The sequence below is a fragment of the Poecilia reticulata genome, linkage group LG23 (genome assembly GCF_000633615.1).
Source record: "Poecilia reticulata strain Guanapo linkage group LG23, Guppy_female_1.0+MT, whole genome shotgun sequence".
Lineage (NCBI taxonomy): Eukaryota > Metazoa > Chordata > Actinopteri > Cyprinodontiformes > Poeciliidae > Poecilia > Poecilia reticulata.
Genome location: NC_024353.1, coordinates 16,092,471 through 16,109,330, shown reverse-complemented (window position 1 = coordinate 16,109,330; position 16,860 = coordinate 16,092,471). Strand labels below are relative to the sequence as shown.

Sequence of the window (16,860 nt, the reverse complement as noted above, 5' to 3'; positions counted from 1 at the left end):
CCAAGCTTTTTCTGTAACCATAGAAACCACATGCAACAAGAAGCTCAAAGTAAACTAGAGCCTACACAAACCTGATGTGTGTAAGTTAGCCAGCTGCTCATGTTCTTATTTTATTTTTATCTCTGGTGTTGTGCAGGAAAGTGTCGGGCAGCATCTGTACCTGCTGGTGAGCGCGCTCACACAGCAGATCTCCAAAGGGCCGGTGGACTGTGTGACAGAGAAAGCTCTGTACACACTCAGTGAGGACTGGCTGCTGTGGCAGGCTCAGGACTTCAGCCAGCTGGTACACACACACACGCACACACACACACACACATGCACACACACCAAGGTTCTTATAGTTAACTGAAACTAACAAAATAACAAAAGCTGAAATTGAGAAACTATTTTTGTTAACTGAAATAAATAATGTTTATTTACTAGCCTTTTGAACTGATGTGAAATTTTTAACCCCCCCTCCCACTACCCACACAATCAGTTTACGTCAGCTGTTGGCAAATAGCTAATTACGACACGCCATGCTCCTCTTGGTGGTACTTATGCTAGTCTGTAAAACTGGAGCAGTAAAAGTTGGGAGAAAGTGGTTACATTTTTTGAGAAACATATCTTCGGTTGAATATTTACTACCCAATCAATCTATACATGAACACAATACAATACTATGGTTCATCTTTAGGTGCAGAATTAAAAAAAAAAGATCAAAGTATGAAAAAACTTATATTACAAGTTATAAAAACTAAACAAACTAAAAATAACTAATAAAAACTATAAAACACTTTAACAAAAAGTCACAGCGAAATTAAACTAAACTGTAATGGAAAACCCAAAACTATTTTAACAGAGGTATTTATAGGACTGCATGGCCTCATGGTTCATACTAAAACTCTGCATGGTTCTCGACGCGGCCCACCAACCGATGCTTCCTAATTCTCTGTTCTGTTTTTGTTTCTCTGGTTTAGTTAAAACAGAACTACAGCGTCTAGATCGAAAACTGTCTAACAACCAAACATTTTCAAATAGACTCATTTTACACTTGTGTTTTTCTTTTTTCTTTTTACCAAGTGTTAATTTTTATTATTGTAGTTAATTTTTATTATTGTAAAGCTATTAAGGTTTCAGTATAATCACTGAAGTGAATGCATTTATGGAACTAAGCCAACTTATTAGCAGGAACTGATAACTAACTTCCTCTCTTTCCTTTGAACATGCACAGCACAACAAATTTACTCCCACTTACCATTAAATAAATCTGCAGATCCATCAGAAAACATCTAAAATGCTTGGAAAAGTAGAAAATCAAACTACAAACTTGATAAGGCCATATTGTGAGATGTTTGAAGTGTGATAAAATGCTCGGTTTGCTGGTAAAAGTGGTGTTTTACACATTTAGCAGCACTCCGATCGGTAAACTGATAGCATTAAATAAACTGCATTAAGTGTTAAATAGTGCTGCTCAGTGGTTTATCATTCAGAACACAGCTGTCAGTAAATGTGTGGCCAATTACATCACATCAGTGGTCTGTGATAACATCAGATGTACAGTTGCACTACTTTTCTATAGTTTGACTGGTCCTCTGTCTTTATAGTCAGGAGCGACTTGTATGTTTTACAAGTCGCTCTTGATCACCATCTGCAACCAGATGGTGAGGGTTGCAGATAGTGACCATCTGCAAACAGCTAGAGGACCACAGGATGAATGTAAATGATTTTGCAGTCTTGCTGTTATTGCTACATGCACCACAACCGCCTTTCTCTCACCCCAGGTTTACTACATGCGTCTCCGCTTCACCCCGCCCTGTTGCACACTTCGCTGGTGGAGCAGAGTCATTCCAGACACTAGAGTATCAGAAACTGCCAGCAGACTTCCAAGCTAAAGTTGATAAGAGTCCCTGAGTTTGTTGAAAAGCAACTGAACTCAGTATGTCACCAGATCATTTCATTAACATGGAAGAGATCACACTCACATTTAACAATTTCTAAATAAACGTAACTTAAAGTCTTTAAAATCACGCTAACATTTATTTAGTGTTTTATTATTCCAATCCATTTGGACGCAATCTTGGGGGTTTGCATTGGACCGGTGGGCTGCCATTCTCCTCCAGGATTTTCAGAATACGTGGTTGTGACAATTATGAGAAACCATCCAGATTGCAGAAGCAGACCCAGACCTTCACCCTACCACCACCATGTTTTATGTTCAGTTTGTCGTTTTCTGGATGCTGTTAGTTTTAAAGCAGATGCAACAGGAAGCACATCTTCCTTAAGCTTTCACTTTTGTTCTGAAGGGGTTTTGGTCTTAGAACTCTATTCATGATTGGAGAGAAATTTATATGTTCACATATGACCAGGTGGGTGTGGATAGGAGGTTTTTACCCCTTAATAAATAGCCATTATTTGAAAAGTGTATCTTATGTTTTTGTTCAGGTTATCATCATAAAAATTACTTGAAAACACCAAAGTACGGCAAATAAGGAGCAAAAACTTAGACATTTGGCATGTGAAATATATGAAATAATTATATTTATTATGCAGGCATAGAAAAAGATGAATGAGATCCTATGTGTGTTTGCGCCTCCAGAAGCTGAAGGTGCTGTTTGCAGTGGGCAGTGATGGAGAGGTGAGCGAGCCTCTGGAGGTGGACGCCCTCAGCTGCGACACGGTGGAGCAGCTCAAAGAGAAGATCCTCAACACCTTCAGAACCAAGTTTGGCTTCGCATATAACACCTCTATCAGAGATGTCAATGTTGGTGAGTGAAACGGATACTAATGTACTGCAGCCTGCAGCATTCACACACAGGGTCCTCCACAGGAAGGACCCTGGTTCATACCAGACCACCAACTCTGAAATGTATTTAGACCCAAGAAAAAGAAAGTATTCACCTGTTTATCGTTGTCCTCTTTTGACTACTACAGTCACTGTAGTAGTGTATGGGCCAAGTGATGTCAAAAGCAGCATGTCATCAGTACAGATACTGCAGGAGAAGTTGTAATACTTCACAAAATGAGTTAACAGTATGATGATTAAAAATAGCCCAAGGATGGAGCCTTGAGGTTCCCCATTTCCACATGGGATCTTTCTTCACTATGATCTGTTGTGTGGTCTGTTCACCATAACCTAACAACACAAACTAGTTCTGATCTGTGAAGTAAGATGTGAACCAGGTCAGCACAGAGTCAGACCACTTGGAACCATAACTGCCACAATACATAGTAGATTATTATCAGAGCATCCAGATTATGTCTTTAAATGAGTTTTAATCTCTGCAGTTGTCCTGTGGAAAGTGAAGAATCTAAATCTATAAGATTTCAGGTGCAACACAGATGAAGACTCTTTTAAAGAAACTTGTAGGATCCATGTAAAGTGAGCAGGTTGGGTTCTATCAGATCCATGACTCGATGGATTAAAGAAAAGAACTATTTACCAGTGGTGGAACAACCTACTTCTGGTCTTGTTCTCTGGATTGTGTCATTGCTAGATCTATTGATAAATGTTTTGAGAAACACTTTGTTTTAAAAACAACCTCCTAAAATTAGAGGTGCACGGATAAATTAGCCCAGAATTCCTTCATTTTGGAAAATCATCTGCTCTTATTTACCTCTGCAGAGGCCTTGAAATCAGCCTCTGTCCCTTTTGCTTTGCTTTGTCATGTGAGCCGTTAGCAACAGTCACCCAACTGCTGCCAACTCAGCAACTTTGTTGCTACCTTTAGCAGCTTTTCAGACAAAACCGGAATCAGCAGGTCAGGCTTTTCACAAAGTGTCGACTGGTCAGAAAACTGTATCCAGTTCATCCTCAGTTAAAATGCTGAAATAAGTACAGAAGAAAACCAGTTCATTCTTTTCATAATAGGGTCAGCTGCATCAGTTTACCCACTGAGCCAAGATCACCTGACTGATTTAAACCACGACGCTGGTATCTGTGACAGAAAACCAAACTTTTTGTTTTATTTTTACTCTGCTCTTCAGCAAATATCCCTTTTTTTCCTGTTTGGGTAATTTAGCAACTTTTCCTCTGTGTTAGGAAACACTTTGTTTTCTAGAATAAAAACCACAGTGTGGCCACTGTGCCTTCCGGCCACAGTGACCCGTGGCCGGAAGGCAACGTGTTGATACTACGTATTGAAACTAAAATATCTAAATTAATAAGGTTTTTTGTCCTATATTCTACCAGAGTACGAGAGGGATGGATCATTTCTTCCTCTTCAGGAGGTGGACGGAGGCTCTGAGGTGATCGGAGACGTGACGAAGCTAAACACACTCAGGCATTACAAGGTGAGAACAAAGACGACTTCAGTTCAGTCTCACTTCAGTGGTCACGTCCGCATGTGGGCTGTGGTTTCAGACTTTTATTAAGTGCAGCGAATGCTGGTCGTGTTGCAGCGCTGAGTCAGTGCTGGTTGACAGAGTCGGGTTAGTTAAAGCAGAACACACATGGTCGTCTATAACAGGGAGCAAATACACATTTACCTCAGAGTTTCTCACAGATCAAACTTTAAAATGTTCATTTTAAACCACCACCAGATTTGGTCTGAGCAGAAAGTCTTGCATTAAGGTGAAGCAGAAGGAGCTATTCTTGAGCATGCTCACTCAGTTTCACTTCCACTTTCTTTCAAACTCTCGGCCCAGTTTACGCAGAATGAAACTTTTTGTCCTCTGAGCCAACAGCCTGGTACAGAGAGGAAATGGAAAGCTCCTGTCATCTTTTTGTCATCGCATCCAGAAAGGGCCAAGCTGTTTATCTAAAATAAAATAAAATAAAATAAATAATAATAATAATAATAATAATAATAATAATAATAATAATAATAATAATAATAAAGGCAAATGGATGAGAAGAAAGTGCCTCCTAATGGCTTGTAATGGACCAGGGGCAGGGCCGGCCCTGATCAGGGGTCACCGTCTGTGTGGGGAAGATGCTCTGGAAACGTCACAGCCTCAAGACCTGGACTCTGACTCATTCATGTGGCTTTTGTTCACATGATTAATCAAGGAAACAACAATGCATGTGCACATGCATGTGCACATGTGTGTGTGTGTGTGTGTGTGTGTGTGTGGGCGCGCGTGTGTGTGTGTGCGTGTGTGTGTGTCTGTGTGTGCTTCGCTGCTCAGATGTGTCATCTGAAGATTTGCTGCCTTAGTAAAAGAACACTTCTGCATCTGATGCTGAAGTTTTTGTCAAAAAAAATCTGTTGTATAAAATCTCTTAACTCCAAAACTCTACACACTCTAAGTATATGTGCTGCTACCACAAAGTCAATAAAGTCCTACTCAAATGTTGTAGAAATCTTCCAGTTAGACTCCAATCACATGCAATGCTCCGCAGACCCTCAGTCTGCACTAATGAAGATTCACTCACCCCAGCATGTGAAAGGCTTAAAGTAGCTCCAACCAACTGACTTAACTAGTAATTAATTCAGTTAATATTTGTATGGCCACTGTGAGAACTCAGAGCTTTAAATGTATGAGAAATAAAGCAGGTAAAATAACACACAGCTTCCTGAAACAGTAGAACAAACCGTGTGTGTTGTACATTTTTGTTGTTGGCAAACACACATTCTTCCAAGTCATGATATTCGACAACATCTACTTCATGTCCCCTCGTTTGGACCCGTATGAGATGTTTCTCCACTCGCCATCACATGTAGCAAGATGAGAAACGCGTGTGACAACAGCTTATCTGATTTTTACTAAACTGGAAACTCAGAGTAGCAGAACATGGTGTCATGTTTATGTGATTGCAGAGTGAAAAAGAGGGTTTTCAGTTTTGACTCATCAGTGAAAATAGGAAAACTAACCAGGTTTCAGTGTTTAGCTGCTTCAGAGGCATTTCTGTTTCCAATAACCGGCCAGCTGATTGGTTAAGTCTGTTGTGGTTGTGTTTTTCCATGTGTAACATATTGAGTTTGCTCTGCTTTAGGTTAATGATGGCGCCACCATAAAAGTGCTGTCAAAGAAAACTCATCCTCCACTCAGCGCACAGGGGAGTGTGAAAGGTAAGAACTAAGTTTTTGTCATGGCTTCGCTTTCAGCCACGGAAAGCATTTGTGGCAGATTCATGTCGCATGTTTTTATGTCTTTGAACCTCTGAGGCGTGACCATGTTCACACCTCACCAGAGGTGTGAACAATTTAGTGTTTCTTCTGAGGCGAAGGCCTCCTCCTCACAACGAACAGCAGCTACAATAAATGTCTGCTAAAATCGACTCTTTAGATCAGGGGTGTCCAAACCTTGAGGGCCGGCATCCTGCATGTTTTAGTTCTCCCTGGTGGTAGTAACAACCTTTTCAGCTTGTCACTGTTCCTCTTAGGGCTTCTAACGAGCCATCATTTCATCCAGGTGCGTTAAACCAGGGAGAGAACTAAATCACAATATTTAGTCTTCATTTCAGTGATTATATTATATCTAGTCACTAACTATTAATAATCTCACTATGAGACAAGGCTGCGCTCTGTTTATCCTTTACCTAGTGGAATAAGATAATTTATTTTAACAAACATATTTCTGACATCAACATCTATCAACTGCAGCATCATCATCTGTTGGATGATTATACTGATTTCAGATCAGTATAATCAGGATGTGTGCAAAACGTTGTGATTTCTGATGTTTCGCTCCAAGTAAAAATAATTCTGTAATTTGATTTTCTGTTTTTCTCACCTAGACGACGAAAACTTCACTGGAAAATACTTCCATTTGGTAGGAGGCGGTTTGCATTTTCTATCAAATGAACCAGTGTAGCAACTACACTGGTTCATGTGATGTTTTGGTGTCGTGGTGCAGATTGACCCCGATGTGGTGGAGGACCATGGGAAGAACCCAGAGAGGAAGAAGCTGAAGCTGAAGGAAGTGTACCTGACCAAGCTGCTCTCCACCAAGGCAAGAGGAAACAGAGCCGTACCAGCAGAACCGATACCAGCTGGAACAACAGACGTTTGGATCATTTCAGTATGAAACATGAATTAACCTGTGTTAACCTGTGTTGTCCTGTCTCTTTAAGGTGGCCGTTCATTCATACGTGGAGAACCTCTTCAGGTCCATCTGGGGGATGACCCAGAACAAAGCTCCCCTTGCCATCAAGTACTTCTTTGACTTCCTGGACGCTCAGGCAGAGAACATAAAGATCACCGACCCAGATGTCCGACACATCTGGAAGACCAACAGGTACGGATGAGCTTCCCTGCGTCTGATTGGACAGTAACGAACTCTCAGGAAACCAATTAAAACAGAAGCTGTTCTGTCCACATCAGCTTGCCGCTGCGCTTCTGGATCAACATCCTGAAAAACCCGCAGTTCGTGTTCGACATGGAGAAGACGCCTCACCTGGACGGCTGCCTGTCGGTCATCGCTCAGGCCTTCATGGACTCCTTTTCTCTGAGCGAGATCCAGCTAGGGAAGGTGAAGATGTTTGGCACATTTGTCTCCTATTGTACAATCACAGGAAGTGCTATTTCCTTCTTTTTTTTTGTCGCGACAGATGGCAGGACTCCAAGCAAAAACTGACTTCTAATGAACCTCAATGTTTTACAGCATGCTCCAACCAACAAGCTGCTCTATGCCAAAGACATTCCCAAGTTCAAGCAGGAAGTGAAGGTTTACTATAAGCAGATCAGGGAGCAGCCAGCAGTGAGCGACGCTGAATTTAAAGACTTCCTGAACGGAGAGTCCAAGGTAAAGTCCAGTCTCACACAAATCCAGAGAGAAATTTATGTTTACCATTAAATATGTAAGCAAACTCTTTCACAGGGGGATACAAGAACCTAACTTGCTGTAGATGTTCTTAACTGACCTCGAGTTGTGTAGTTGCAACTATCACAGCAACTACAGTGATAGTTGCTGTGAAACCAGAAACTATCACTGAAGTCTAATAAAATAAATGTCTATTAACTCAGAGGTACAGTATGAAGAGTCAGTGGCAAATTTACTGTACAATAGGAGGAAATGAGATTTCCTCCAGTGGTTCAGGCAGTGAACTGGTCAGCCTGGTCATGACACCTACAGAGATGAGAGGTGGCTGATGTTTAAAGGTTATTGATTTCATGGCAGCTCTCTGGCAACCATCAAGACTGACTTGCTTTTTTTCTCGTTTTTTCAGAAACATGAAGGCGAGTTCAATGAAGCTGCAGCCCTCAGAGAACTCTTCAAATTCACACAGCGATACTTCACAGAGGTCAGTCCTCACATCCACCTCGACTCCACTGCTGTTAGTTAAAAATCCACATTTTAATTAGTTGTGCTGCAGATTATAACCATTATGCACTGCCAACAGATAGACTGGAAGCTGAGGGCAGAATCACAAACCTAATGGAGCTTTTTGCTTTCTTAATGGCCACATATGTTCCCATCTGATTTTTGCTGGAGTCACATTCTGGACATGTTGAAACTGTGGGGTCTTCTGCTGTTTCCACACGTCTGTCAGAGATGTAGAAAGCTGCAGCAGCAACTCGAGTTTTGAAACAATGTCACATGAAACGCTGAGCAAAGGAAATGAGAAGCTCATCTTTTGCTTCATGTCAGCGTGTTGCTTCCGGTTCTGTTCTGCAGAGCAGGACTTCTTTCTTATCAGCTTTCCAGATGTTTCCAACAGAAGATTCAAACTACCCAGCATAACAGAAGCTGCACAAACACGAGTGACGAGAAACCTAGTGTTTATTGTTGGTGGATCTTAGGAAAATGAGTTCACATTACATCTATCTGGATTTTTTTCACAGATTAAAGAGAAGCTGACCAGTAACGGCGCCCCTGCTGAGCTGTTGGAGCAACTGCAGCATGTCAAAGATTTGTTTGACGAACTGAAGAGCTGCTCCTGGAACTGAGCGCTGATGCTGAACTGAAGTGAACCACGACAGGAAGGGAGGAACTGCTTCCAAATCTAAGATGACAAACGCTGAACTGGCAACATTTGTCGCCTCCTGCAGCAAACATGGAGCTGAAACTCTGTTTCAGAGATCAGCTGCTTACATTCAGGGAAAGTCTGAGACCAACAGAGACTGAATCTTCTGCTCTAATGCCTCAGAGACGATGGATCCTGAACCCTGGGAAGTTTCAGGAGCTAAAACAGAAGTCACCTGATGAACAGAAGCATTTAATATCACATTAAGACAGAGGAAGTGTCACAAATGAGTCACAAAGAGCCCTGAGTAATTGTTCAAGTAAAAATAACAACCCGTACATTTCATGTGCAAGTTGCAGCATGTAGTGCTTTTTGTCACATCTGCAATGATACAAATCATTTCCTCCTCTGTGGTTTAGACCAGGGGTCTGCAAGCTGCTGATACGTTCTACACCACAATGGAACTTAATGGCACAAGAAAAAGTTAGTTTTTTTTATATTGTAAAAGTACATTGCATTTTTACATTTTGCATAAATATAAATTTCTTTACTGTAAAACTTTTTTTTTATGATATAAAATTGTTTTTTAGCCATAAAATAAGCTAAATTAGAAAACGTTTTTAAGCAGGTTTAGTTAAGCAGCAGTGAGTTTCTGACCCCTGGTTTAAACACGTTGAACCCTGAGTCAGTTTTGTTCAAGGTGCAGAAAAAAACAAACTGGTTCACTTTTAGAAAAATACATCTGTGCAAACCATTTTCATGCACTTGACTTGAAAAGCACCGCCTGATTACAAAATGTTTATCAGTCCAAAGTGACAGGGTCAGAGGTCAGGGGGTCGTGTTTGGGAGGTTCATCGTGCTCCTTTTGCACCAGTGATCCCAGTTCCTCCAGCTGCTGCTGCTGAGCGTTCTCCAGACTCTCCAGTCTCCTCTGCAGCAGAGAGAACTCTCCCTCCTGCAGGACACACACAATCACCCCCATCATCTCCTCTGCAGTGTTTCACTCAAAGCTGAATGTATAGAAAGCTTCAACACAGAACACTTTCTATAGATCAGAGAGTCCAATACTCTGAGTTTTGTCAGAACTTTAGGTTCTCTGCCTGCATCGGGGCAATTAGCTACAATCTACTGGTTATGTTTTATGACAGAATGGACATTTAAAAATACATTTTGTACATTTCTATTTCTTCTTTCTACATGATCTATGATACTTAGAAAATCTGGCACTAGATTATTCCAGATTAAACAGGGATGATGTTAAATCCTAGTCAGTCAGTGGTGATGCCTTCATTTCACCATAAAGTAGGAATTTCCACGCAGGTTCCAGAACTTTGGCTTCAGGTGAACTAGTGAGTAATGAGCTGAACCAAAATAAAGCTAGGATTTCATCATTTAAGTAGAAATGGTTTTCTAAAATTCCTATTAGTATCTTCTATATAACAGCATGAAAACTGACTTTCCCCCCGTGATCATCTTTAAAATCTCATTCCAGTTCCAGACAAGAGGCATCGGCTGCTTTTTTTCAGTGTCGCATTTCTTTCATTTCCTGACACTCAGCCTGCGCTGCGCTTCCTTCCTCCTCCTGAGTGCTGCCTCAGGGTCTGAAGCTCACCAGGTCAGCAGCCAGTCGCCCTTCGACCCCGAGGGAGAGCTGGGAGGGCATGAGGGCAGGGCTCTGACCGCTCAGCAGGAGGGAGCGGAACTCGTCGTGTCGTCGCTGCAGCTCCTTCAGCCTCCGCTTCAGCTGCGCCTGCTCCTCTGAGAACATTGACCGTCTGGAAGAATACAATATTAATATTGTTAATAAGTGATGTGTGACAGAGGAGCTGCAGACATGATGGAGTGACATCCACCTCTTTATGGCAGCAGCAGCTTCCAGCTCCAGCTGTTCGATTTTAGCCTCCTGCAGCTGGATCTTGTTGTGCAGCTTCTTCTCTCTGTTCTCCGTCTGATGTTTCCTCTAAATGACAAACAGCTGCAGCTTTCAGCCTCAGCGTCTAAAACTCTCGACATGCTCAGATTTAAAAACTAACCTTCTTCTGAGCCACTGCTGCTCTCTGCAGCTTCTCCTTAGCCTGAGAGTATTTCTGCTGCAGCTCTGCTTCTCGCTCCTGCAGCCGGTGTTTCTCCTCCAACCACTGGACCCGCCGATCCTCCACCGTCCTGCAGGTGGAGCCACACACAAACGTGAAGACGTGGAGACGCACAGAAAGCGGCAGAGAGCGAGCGGCCGCACCTCTCCGCCTCATGCTGGCTCCGCTCCGCCTGGGCCCGGGTCGCCCGCACGTCCTCCCTCACTCTGTCCAGAGTCTCCCTCAGTCTCTGGTTGGCGTCCGTCAGCTCGCCTTCAGAGCGCGACAGCGCCCCCAGCTGGACGCTGAGCTCTTGGTTCTGCTGTTGTTTCAAACAATATTCAGGATAGAAATCAAATCCATTAAAACAAAAACACAAAGAAAAGAACAAAAGAGATGCAGACTCACCTGCTGCAGGTCACTAATCTCTGCTTTCTGTCTCTCTAGCTCCTCTAGCTGTGAACTCTGCTGCTGCACTTTGTTTCTAAGAAACACAAAACAGGACTTTCTAGAATAAATTGAGATTAGGTGGTTATTGTGCTGTGCTGGCTGAGAGGAACCTCACATCATCCCCAGACTTCACTGACCAACATGAAACACTGAAGTCTCAAACCACAGAAACAGGAACTTTAACTAACCAGACCGTTACTTGCAGTAGGCCAATGCTTGGGGTCGTTTGTGCAGGATTGAAATATCATGTCTTTATCTGTAGTCATCTCATATTTGTCACATCTTTTATATGCTTATTATTATTATTAGAAAATAAAGATGTAAAGATTATCTCAGGTTGTTTGTGTATCCWTAAAAAGTCTTCAATTTATGGGAGGAAATAATAAGTTGGCCTTGATGTATTAACATATTTAATAATTAGGTTTTTTTAACTGCAGCCTGTTATGCTTGTAAAACAGAATGTGGCATTTTGGTGGATCATCTAGAGCACAGGTGTCAAACTCAAGGCCCGGGGGCCAAATCTGGCCCGCCGTAGCTTTTTATGTGGCCCTCTGGACTCCAAATTACATCAATAGGTCCGTCCAGTTTTTCACAAATCTGCAAAAATCACACAAAATCAACAAATTTCCACATTTTTTTTCCTGATTTTACTGCTAATTTTCTCAAAATTGGTCAAAAACGTTGAATCCGTAACTGATACAGCGAGTGATAGAATCACATTTAACGTAAATACTGTAAAAAAAAATAACAATCACAAATATTTCTTAATATTCACCACAAAATCTGTCATTTTGATTGCAAAAATAAACACTAAAATAATCWSAAATCCMGGAGGAACAGCYATTTATTGATATTTTAACAGTTTTATTGGTTTTATCAATAGATTCTGGTGCAACCGGCCCTTTAAGAACRTTCAGATTTTTGATTCGGCCCAAAATAAAAATGAGTTTGACACCACTGATCTAGAGGGTTATGAATCTCTGCGTTGTAGTTTGATAAACTAGGGGCCCCACAAAGCTAGAAAGGGCCCCGGTTGTGGTGTACAGTACCGGCCCGGCCCAGTCCGGCCCGGCTGACCTGAGGTTCTGCAGCTCTCTGCGGAGCGACTCCTCTCCCTGCTGGGCGCTGCGCAGTCGTTCCTCCCACTCCTCCTTCAGCGCCTGATCCGACGAGTCCTGCAGCGCCCTCTGCTGTTCCAACACTGCCAGGCGGTTCTCCAACTCCAGCCTAGAACAAACGCATGGAGAATGATTTAACATGATTCACTCGTTCATATTCACTCATTCTGGAACAGGTTCAGGAACCGATTCTCACCTCTCCTCGTGTAAGGTGGCCATCTTGTGGAACTCCTCCTCTCGGGCCGACTGCACCTTCCTCACCATCTCTCTCTCTTTTTCCAACACAACCTCCTTGTTTCGCTCCAACGCCGCCTTCAGCACCTCAACGTCTGCCTGCAGACCTGACACACACACACACACACACACACACATTATGCTTCCTGTCTTGGAAAAGATGAACACAGCTCATTTGTGATGTGTACAGTAGCTTTTATGAATGAAATGACTTTAGCTAGGTAAGACTTAAGGAAAGAAAAACATTGATTTAATGATTCTTGGGAAAGTATTTTTCTTATGCTAGCAGGAAGTAGAAAACCAACAGACTAACATGAAGCAGAAGCCAGTCAGAGCTGAGCTCCTCCCAGCAGAACGACTAAACATTAATGACCAATTCATTTGATTCAGGTTGGTTGAACAGAGGAAACATCTAGAACATGCAGACATCAACCCTCAACACCTCCCACACCTGCTGCGGATCGGAGCATGTTGAGGTATTAAATGGTCCAGTCAAAGTCCAGACTAAGTCTGCTGTAAAACCTGAACATTTCCGTTCATAGACACTTACCATCCAGGGACTCTTACTTTGACAGGATGCTTTCCTGTAACGGTTTGCCTGGATCTGGTGAGTCTCCAGTCTACTAATAATAAAGTTATGAACCAACAAAACTTTAATGGAGATAAAACATAATTTTTTTTTATAACATAAAATGAAAAGTGAAATGTTTGATGGGTAATGTATACATAATGCGTCACATATCAAGTCAACCGCGCCAGTTTATCAATCAATCCGGGCCCTGCGTATGTGTGTGTGTCTGTGAATCAGGTTTTTATGTCCTTGTGGGAACCTATTTCTGTCTAAAATGTGGGGCTTGGGGAACATTTCTTGAACCCCATGAGGGGAAATGCTGTTTTTGGGTTAGGTATGTGATGGTTAGGATTAAGGTGTAGAAAATGAATGGAAGTCAATGAAAAAAAAAAAAAAAAAAGTCCCCACAAGTCACAAAAACATGACTGTGTGTATGTATGTGTGTGTGTGTGTGTGTGTGTGTGTGTGTCTCTCCGTACCGTCCATCTGTCCCTGCAGCGTGTCCCTCTCCCTCTCCATGTCTCCTTTGGAGCGAGCACACTCCAGCCTGACGCTGGCCAGCTCCAGCTTGTGTGAATGCTTCAGGCTGTCGATCTGCCAGCAGTCAGAGGTGAAGAGTTAACGCAGCAGCGACTCCCTGAGGAATCCGACTCTGCTGAGCAGCGTACCTGAGCGGTCAGAGCGCTGGCCTCCCTCTCAGCGCGGTGCAGCCTCCCAGTCAGCTGGCCGTTCTGCTCGTGGCTCTGCTGGAGCTCGCTCTCCATCCTGTCCAGCTGTTGCCGCAGCGACTGACGCTCCGCCTGTCAGAAACATCGTTCGTGAAGTTGCATCTGATCCTACCGAACACGGCAGGACGGTGAAAGCAGCTCCACCTCTTGTGACTTGACCGCAGACTGCAGCTCCGTCAGCTGTCTGATCTGGATGCGCTGCACGCTCTCAGCCTGCTGACCCGACGTGTCCCTCTGGGCTCTGAGCTCGGCCACCTCCGCCTCCAGGCCTTTGAGCCTCTGGTGGAGCTGGGCCTTCTCCCTGAGCAGAGCCTCCACCCGCTTCCCGTCACACAGGGCCTCTGAATCCTGATACTGCGCCACCAGCTCCTCCCGCTCCTTCTCCAGCCGGGCAACCTGACAGCAGGAAACCAGACGGTCAGCGGGTCGTCGGTGCCACCATTCACCTCCAGCCGTGGGGTGAACTCCCACCTCGGCCTCGTGGAGGACCCTCCTCTCCTCCAGCATGCGGCTGTGCTCCTCCCTCTGGTGCTCCAGCTGGGACTTGATGATGGTGAAGTCGTAGCGCAGCTTGTTGTACTCAGACCGGTACTTCTCCGCCTCCTGTGGAGCGATCACAGAGCAGAGGGAGAGGCGCCGTCAGGCCGACGGCAGGAGGAAAGGCTGCAGATGATTGGCTGCCGTCTGCTTCACCTCCTCCAGCTTGTTGAACCTCTCCCTCACCGGAGCCTCCATCTCCTGCTGCACCTGAGCTCTGAGGAGCTCCAGCCGCTGAGGGGTCATCACCTGCTCAAAGGAAAACAACAAAGCAAAATCGGTTTGTTTCTAAATCACCTCTGTATATAAAGAAAAAAAAAAACATCATCTTCTTCTTCTGGTACCTGCAGGCGCAGCTCCTCCAGCTCCCTGGTCTTGTCCAGCAGCTCTCCCCGCAGCTCAGCCAGCAGCAGCTGCAGCCTCTCCTGCTCGCTCTGTTTGTCGCCCAGCAGGCGCCTCACTTCCCCCTGAGCGTGAGTGAACTGCGTCTGCAGGCTGGACACGGAAACAGAATAATTCAATTTTCTTTTTTTAATCGAAATATTATAATACCTAAAATGCAACAGCATATCCCTTTAGTGAATGTTTGATCATTTGTAGCTCGGTATCATTAGACTGGTAATATTTTTTTTATTAATAATCAGTAGCAAAAGATGCTTAATATGAGATTATCTTTACAAAATTTGAAACTAAAACTGCAAGTGGAGAAGTTCTGGGGAACAGCCCATTTACAGATTTTTTTTATTTTCCAAAGCAGTAAGCAGTTCCCTCCTCAGTACCTGGTGTGCTCAGCCTTCAGGGTCTGGTAGTTGGTCCGGTGGTTTTCGCTCTTGATCCTCTCGTCGATGAGCATCTTCTGCAGCTGCAGCTCCGCTCCCCCCAGCCCAGCGGACAGACCCAGCACGGCTGCGGACTTCCCCATCCCCGGTACGAGGCTGGCGACCACAGAGGCCGGCTGCCCAAGCGAGGCCATCTCACCTGCGGCAGGTGCAAAACCCGACAGTGAAACTACCTGGGAATGGAGCAGCAGAGCTCACCGCGTCTGTGTGAGAGGGAGGAGTGAATCTTTACGCAGTTCAATGGTGAAGAAACTGGCTTCAGCTTCACGTCTTGTTGTCAGTAACCATGGTGGCTTCGAGTCCCTAAAGCCTCTTGTTCCAATCAGCTCTCAGCTCTGAATCAGTCTCAAGTGATTAGTTAGCTCGTTTCCCCGGCAGCTGCTGCTATTATGGATACAAGAGTCTGTGATTACAATTATACCAACTCTCTTCTGAACCTGGTCACAGCCACTGGATTAATGCGGAATATCAGAGTTGGAAAGCAACAAGGCTCACAAGAAGTGTCTTTCTCTGCGAGTTTTCCTTTACTAATAATTGTAACGGAAATACACACACTGATAGTAATGACTACACTGGAGGTTAACGTTGTTGTCCACTATTGTGTTTGAATGTCGCGCCCAGAAGCATGACATGCTAACAGGCGTCTACGCTGTGCGCATTATCGGACACTCAGCATCTTTGCTCATTTCTTTTAACAGGTATATGCAGTAAGTCTGAAAAAAAATTAATTCTGAATGTTATATCAAACACAGCGTTCATAACTAAAACATGTTGAGGCAGTGAACCGAACTGTTGCCTGTAGCGTAGGCTAGCTTTGAAGACAAGCTAACTATGCTAACGTGGATTAAAAAATGAGTGGATTTGGGAGTTGGAAGAATATTACAAACAATTGCAAAAACAATATTGTAAAGGCTACTTATTCTTTGATCTGTTTAAACTGTCAACAGAACAAGATAGCTTACCTCTTGTAACAGCCACCACTATTTTGTAGCTCGCTAGGTAGCCTAGCTGGCAAGCTGCTCTAAACTACAAACTACGGAATCATGGGAAACTATTGTCCTTTTCTTTTTCTGTTCCTGTGTACAGGCCCTTAACTCAACAGGAGATTCTTCCTGGACACAACTAACCATCTATGATATCTTCAGGAGAAATTGAGAAAATAAGAAATCCCATTGTCAAAATTTACTTTGGAATTAAGGACACATTACATTTAATTAAACTAAATAATAAAACCTGAACTTGTGGCTGCTTGGCAAACTCAAACTTTGCGAGTCGGAACTGTGACTTAAACTCTCCTCTTGTATGAAAACAGGGAGAAATTTGGCATATACTGAAAGAATGCTACAGGTGATAAAATACAAATTGTGCATCACCTACACAAAAATATGCATTTGCCAAAAGTCTTATGTGAGACTATGAGGGCTCTTGGAGGCCCTCTCCTGGCCAGGATGACCTAATCAGTTGCTTGGTTTATTTAAGCC

The 16,860-nt window shown here is 43.5% G+C and overlaps 2 protein-coding genes across 5 annotated transcripts in view; one reads left to right on the top strand and one right to left on the bottom strand.

The window, feature by feature from the left end:
* plxnc1 (plexin C1) overlaps positions 1-9,175 on the top strand; it is a 21,267-nt gene extending 12,092 nt beyond the window's left edge. The window contains exons 21-31 of the mRNA XM_017302794.1: positions 137-283; positions 2,579-2,747; positions 4,172-4,272; positions 5,918-5,993; positions 6,662-6,696; positions 6,781-6,876; positions 6,998-7,161; positions 7,248-7,395; positions 7,528-7,668; positions 8,093-8,167; positions 8,709-9,175. Coding sequence (XP_017158283.1) covers positions 137-283; positions 2,579-2,747; positions 4,172-4,272; positions 5,918-5,993; positions 6,662-6,696; positions 6,781-6,876; positions 6,998-7,161; positions 7,248-7,395; positions 7,528-7,668; positions 8,093-8,167; positions 8,709-8,813 — 1,257 coding nt within the window. The 3' untranslated portion in view covers positions 8,814-9,175. The remainder of the gene's footprint in view (positions 1-136; positions 284-2,578; positions 2,748-4,171; positions 4,273-5,917; positions 5,994-6,661; positions 6,697-6,780; positions 6,877-6,997; positions 7,162-7,247; positions 7,396-7,527; positions 7,669-8,092; positions 8,168-8,708) is intronic.
* On the bottom strand, positions 9,067-16,860 carry cep83 (centrosomal protein 83). 4 transcript variants are annotated; one of them, XM_017302795.1, is made up of 15 exons: positions 16,342-16,860; positions 15,320-15,582; positions 14,885-15,035; positions 14,697-14,789; positions 14,475-14,606; positions 14,148-14,399; positions 13,944-14,075; positions 13,755-13,869; positions 12,667-12,811; positions 12,430-12,579; positions 11,311-11,386; positions 11,067-11,224; positions 10,864-10,993; positions 10,443-10,790; positions 9,067-9,785 (listed from the first exon to the last, which is right to left on the bottom strand). In XM_017302795.1, exons 2-15 carry the CDS (start codon positions 15,511-15,513, stop codon positions 9,633-9,635), a joined length of 2,229 nt encoding a protein of 742 aa, XP_017158284.1. In that variant the 5' UTR covers positions 15,514-15,582; positions 16,342-16,860; the 3' UTR covers positions 9,067-9,632. The 4 variants fall into 4 exon arrangements, with proteins under 4 accessions (XP_017158284.1, XP_017158286.1, XP_017158285.1 ...); XM_017302797.1 differs by having other exon boundaries at positions 15,320-15,518; XM_017302796.1 differs by lacking the exon at positions 16,342-16,860 and adding an exon at positions 15,612-15,962 and having other exon boundaries at positions 15,320-15,518.

Excerpts from the sequence above, each read along its gene's own strand:
- cep83 (XM_017302795.1), bottom strand. The coding sequence starts at position 15,513 with ATGGCCTCGCTTGGGCAGCCGGCCTCTGTGGTCGCCAGCCTCGTACCG. Across the intron at positions 14,400-14,474 it reads GGGTCCTCCACGAGGCCGAG|GTTGCCCGGCTGGAGAAGGA; the intron begins GTGGGAGTTCAC and ends TCCTGCTGTCAG. Across the intron at positions 10,994-11,066 it reads AGCCAGCATGAGGCGGAGAG|GACGGTGGAGGATCGGCGGG; the intron begins GTGCGGCCGCTC and ends CTCCACCTGCAG.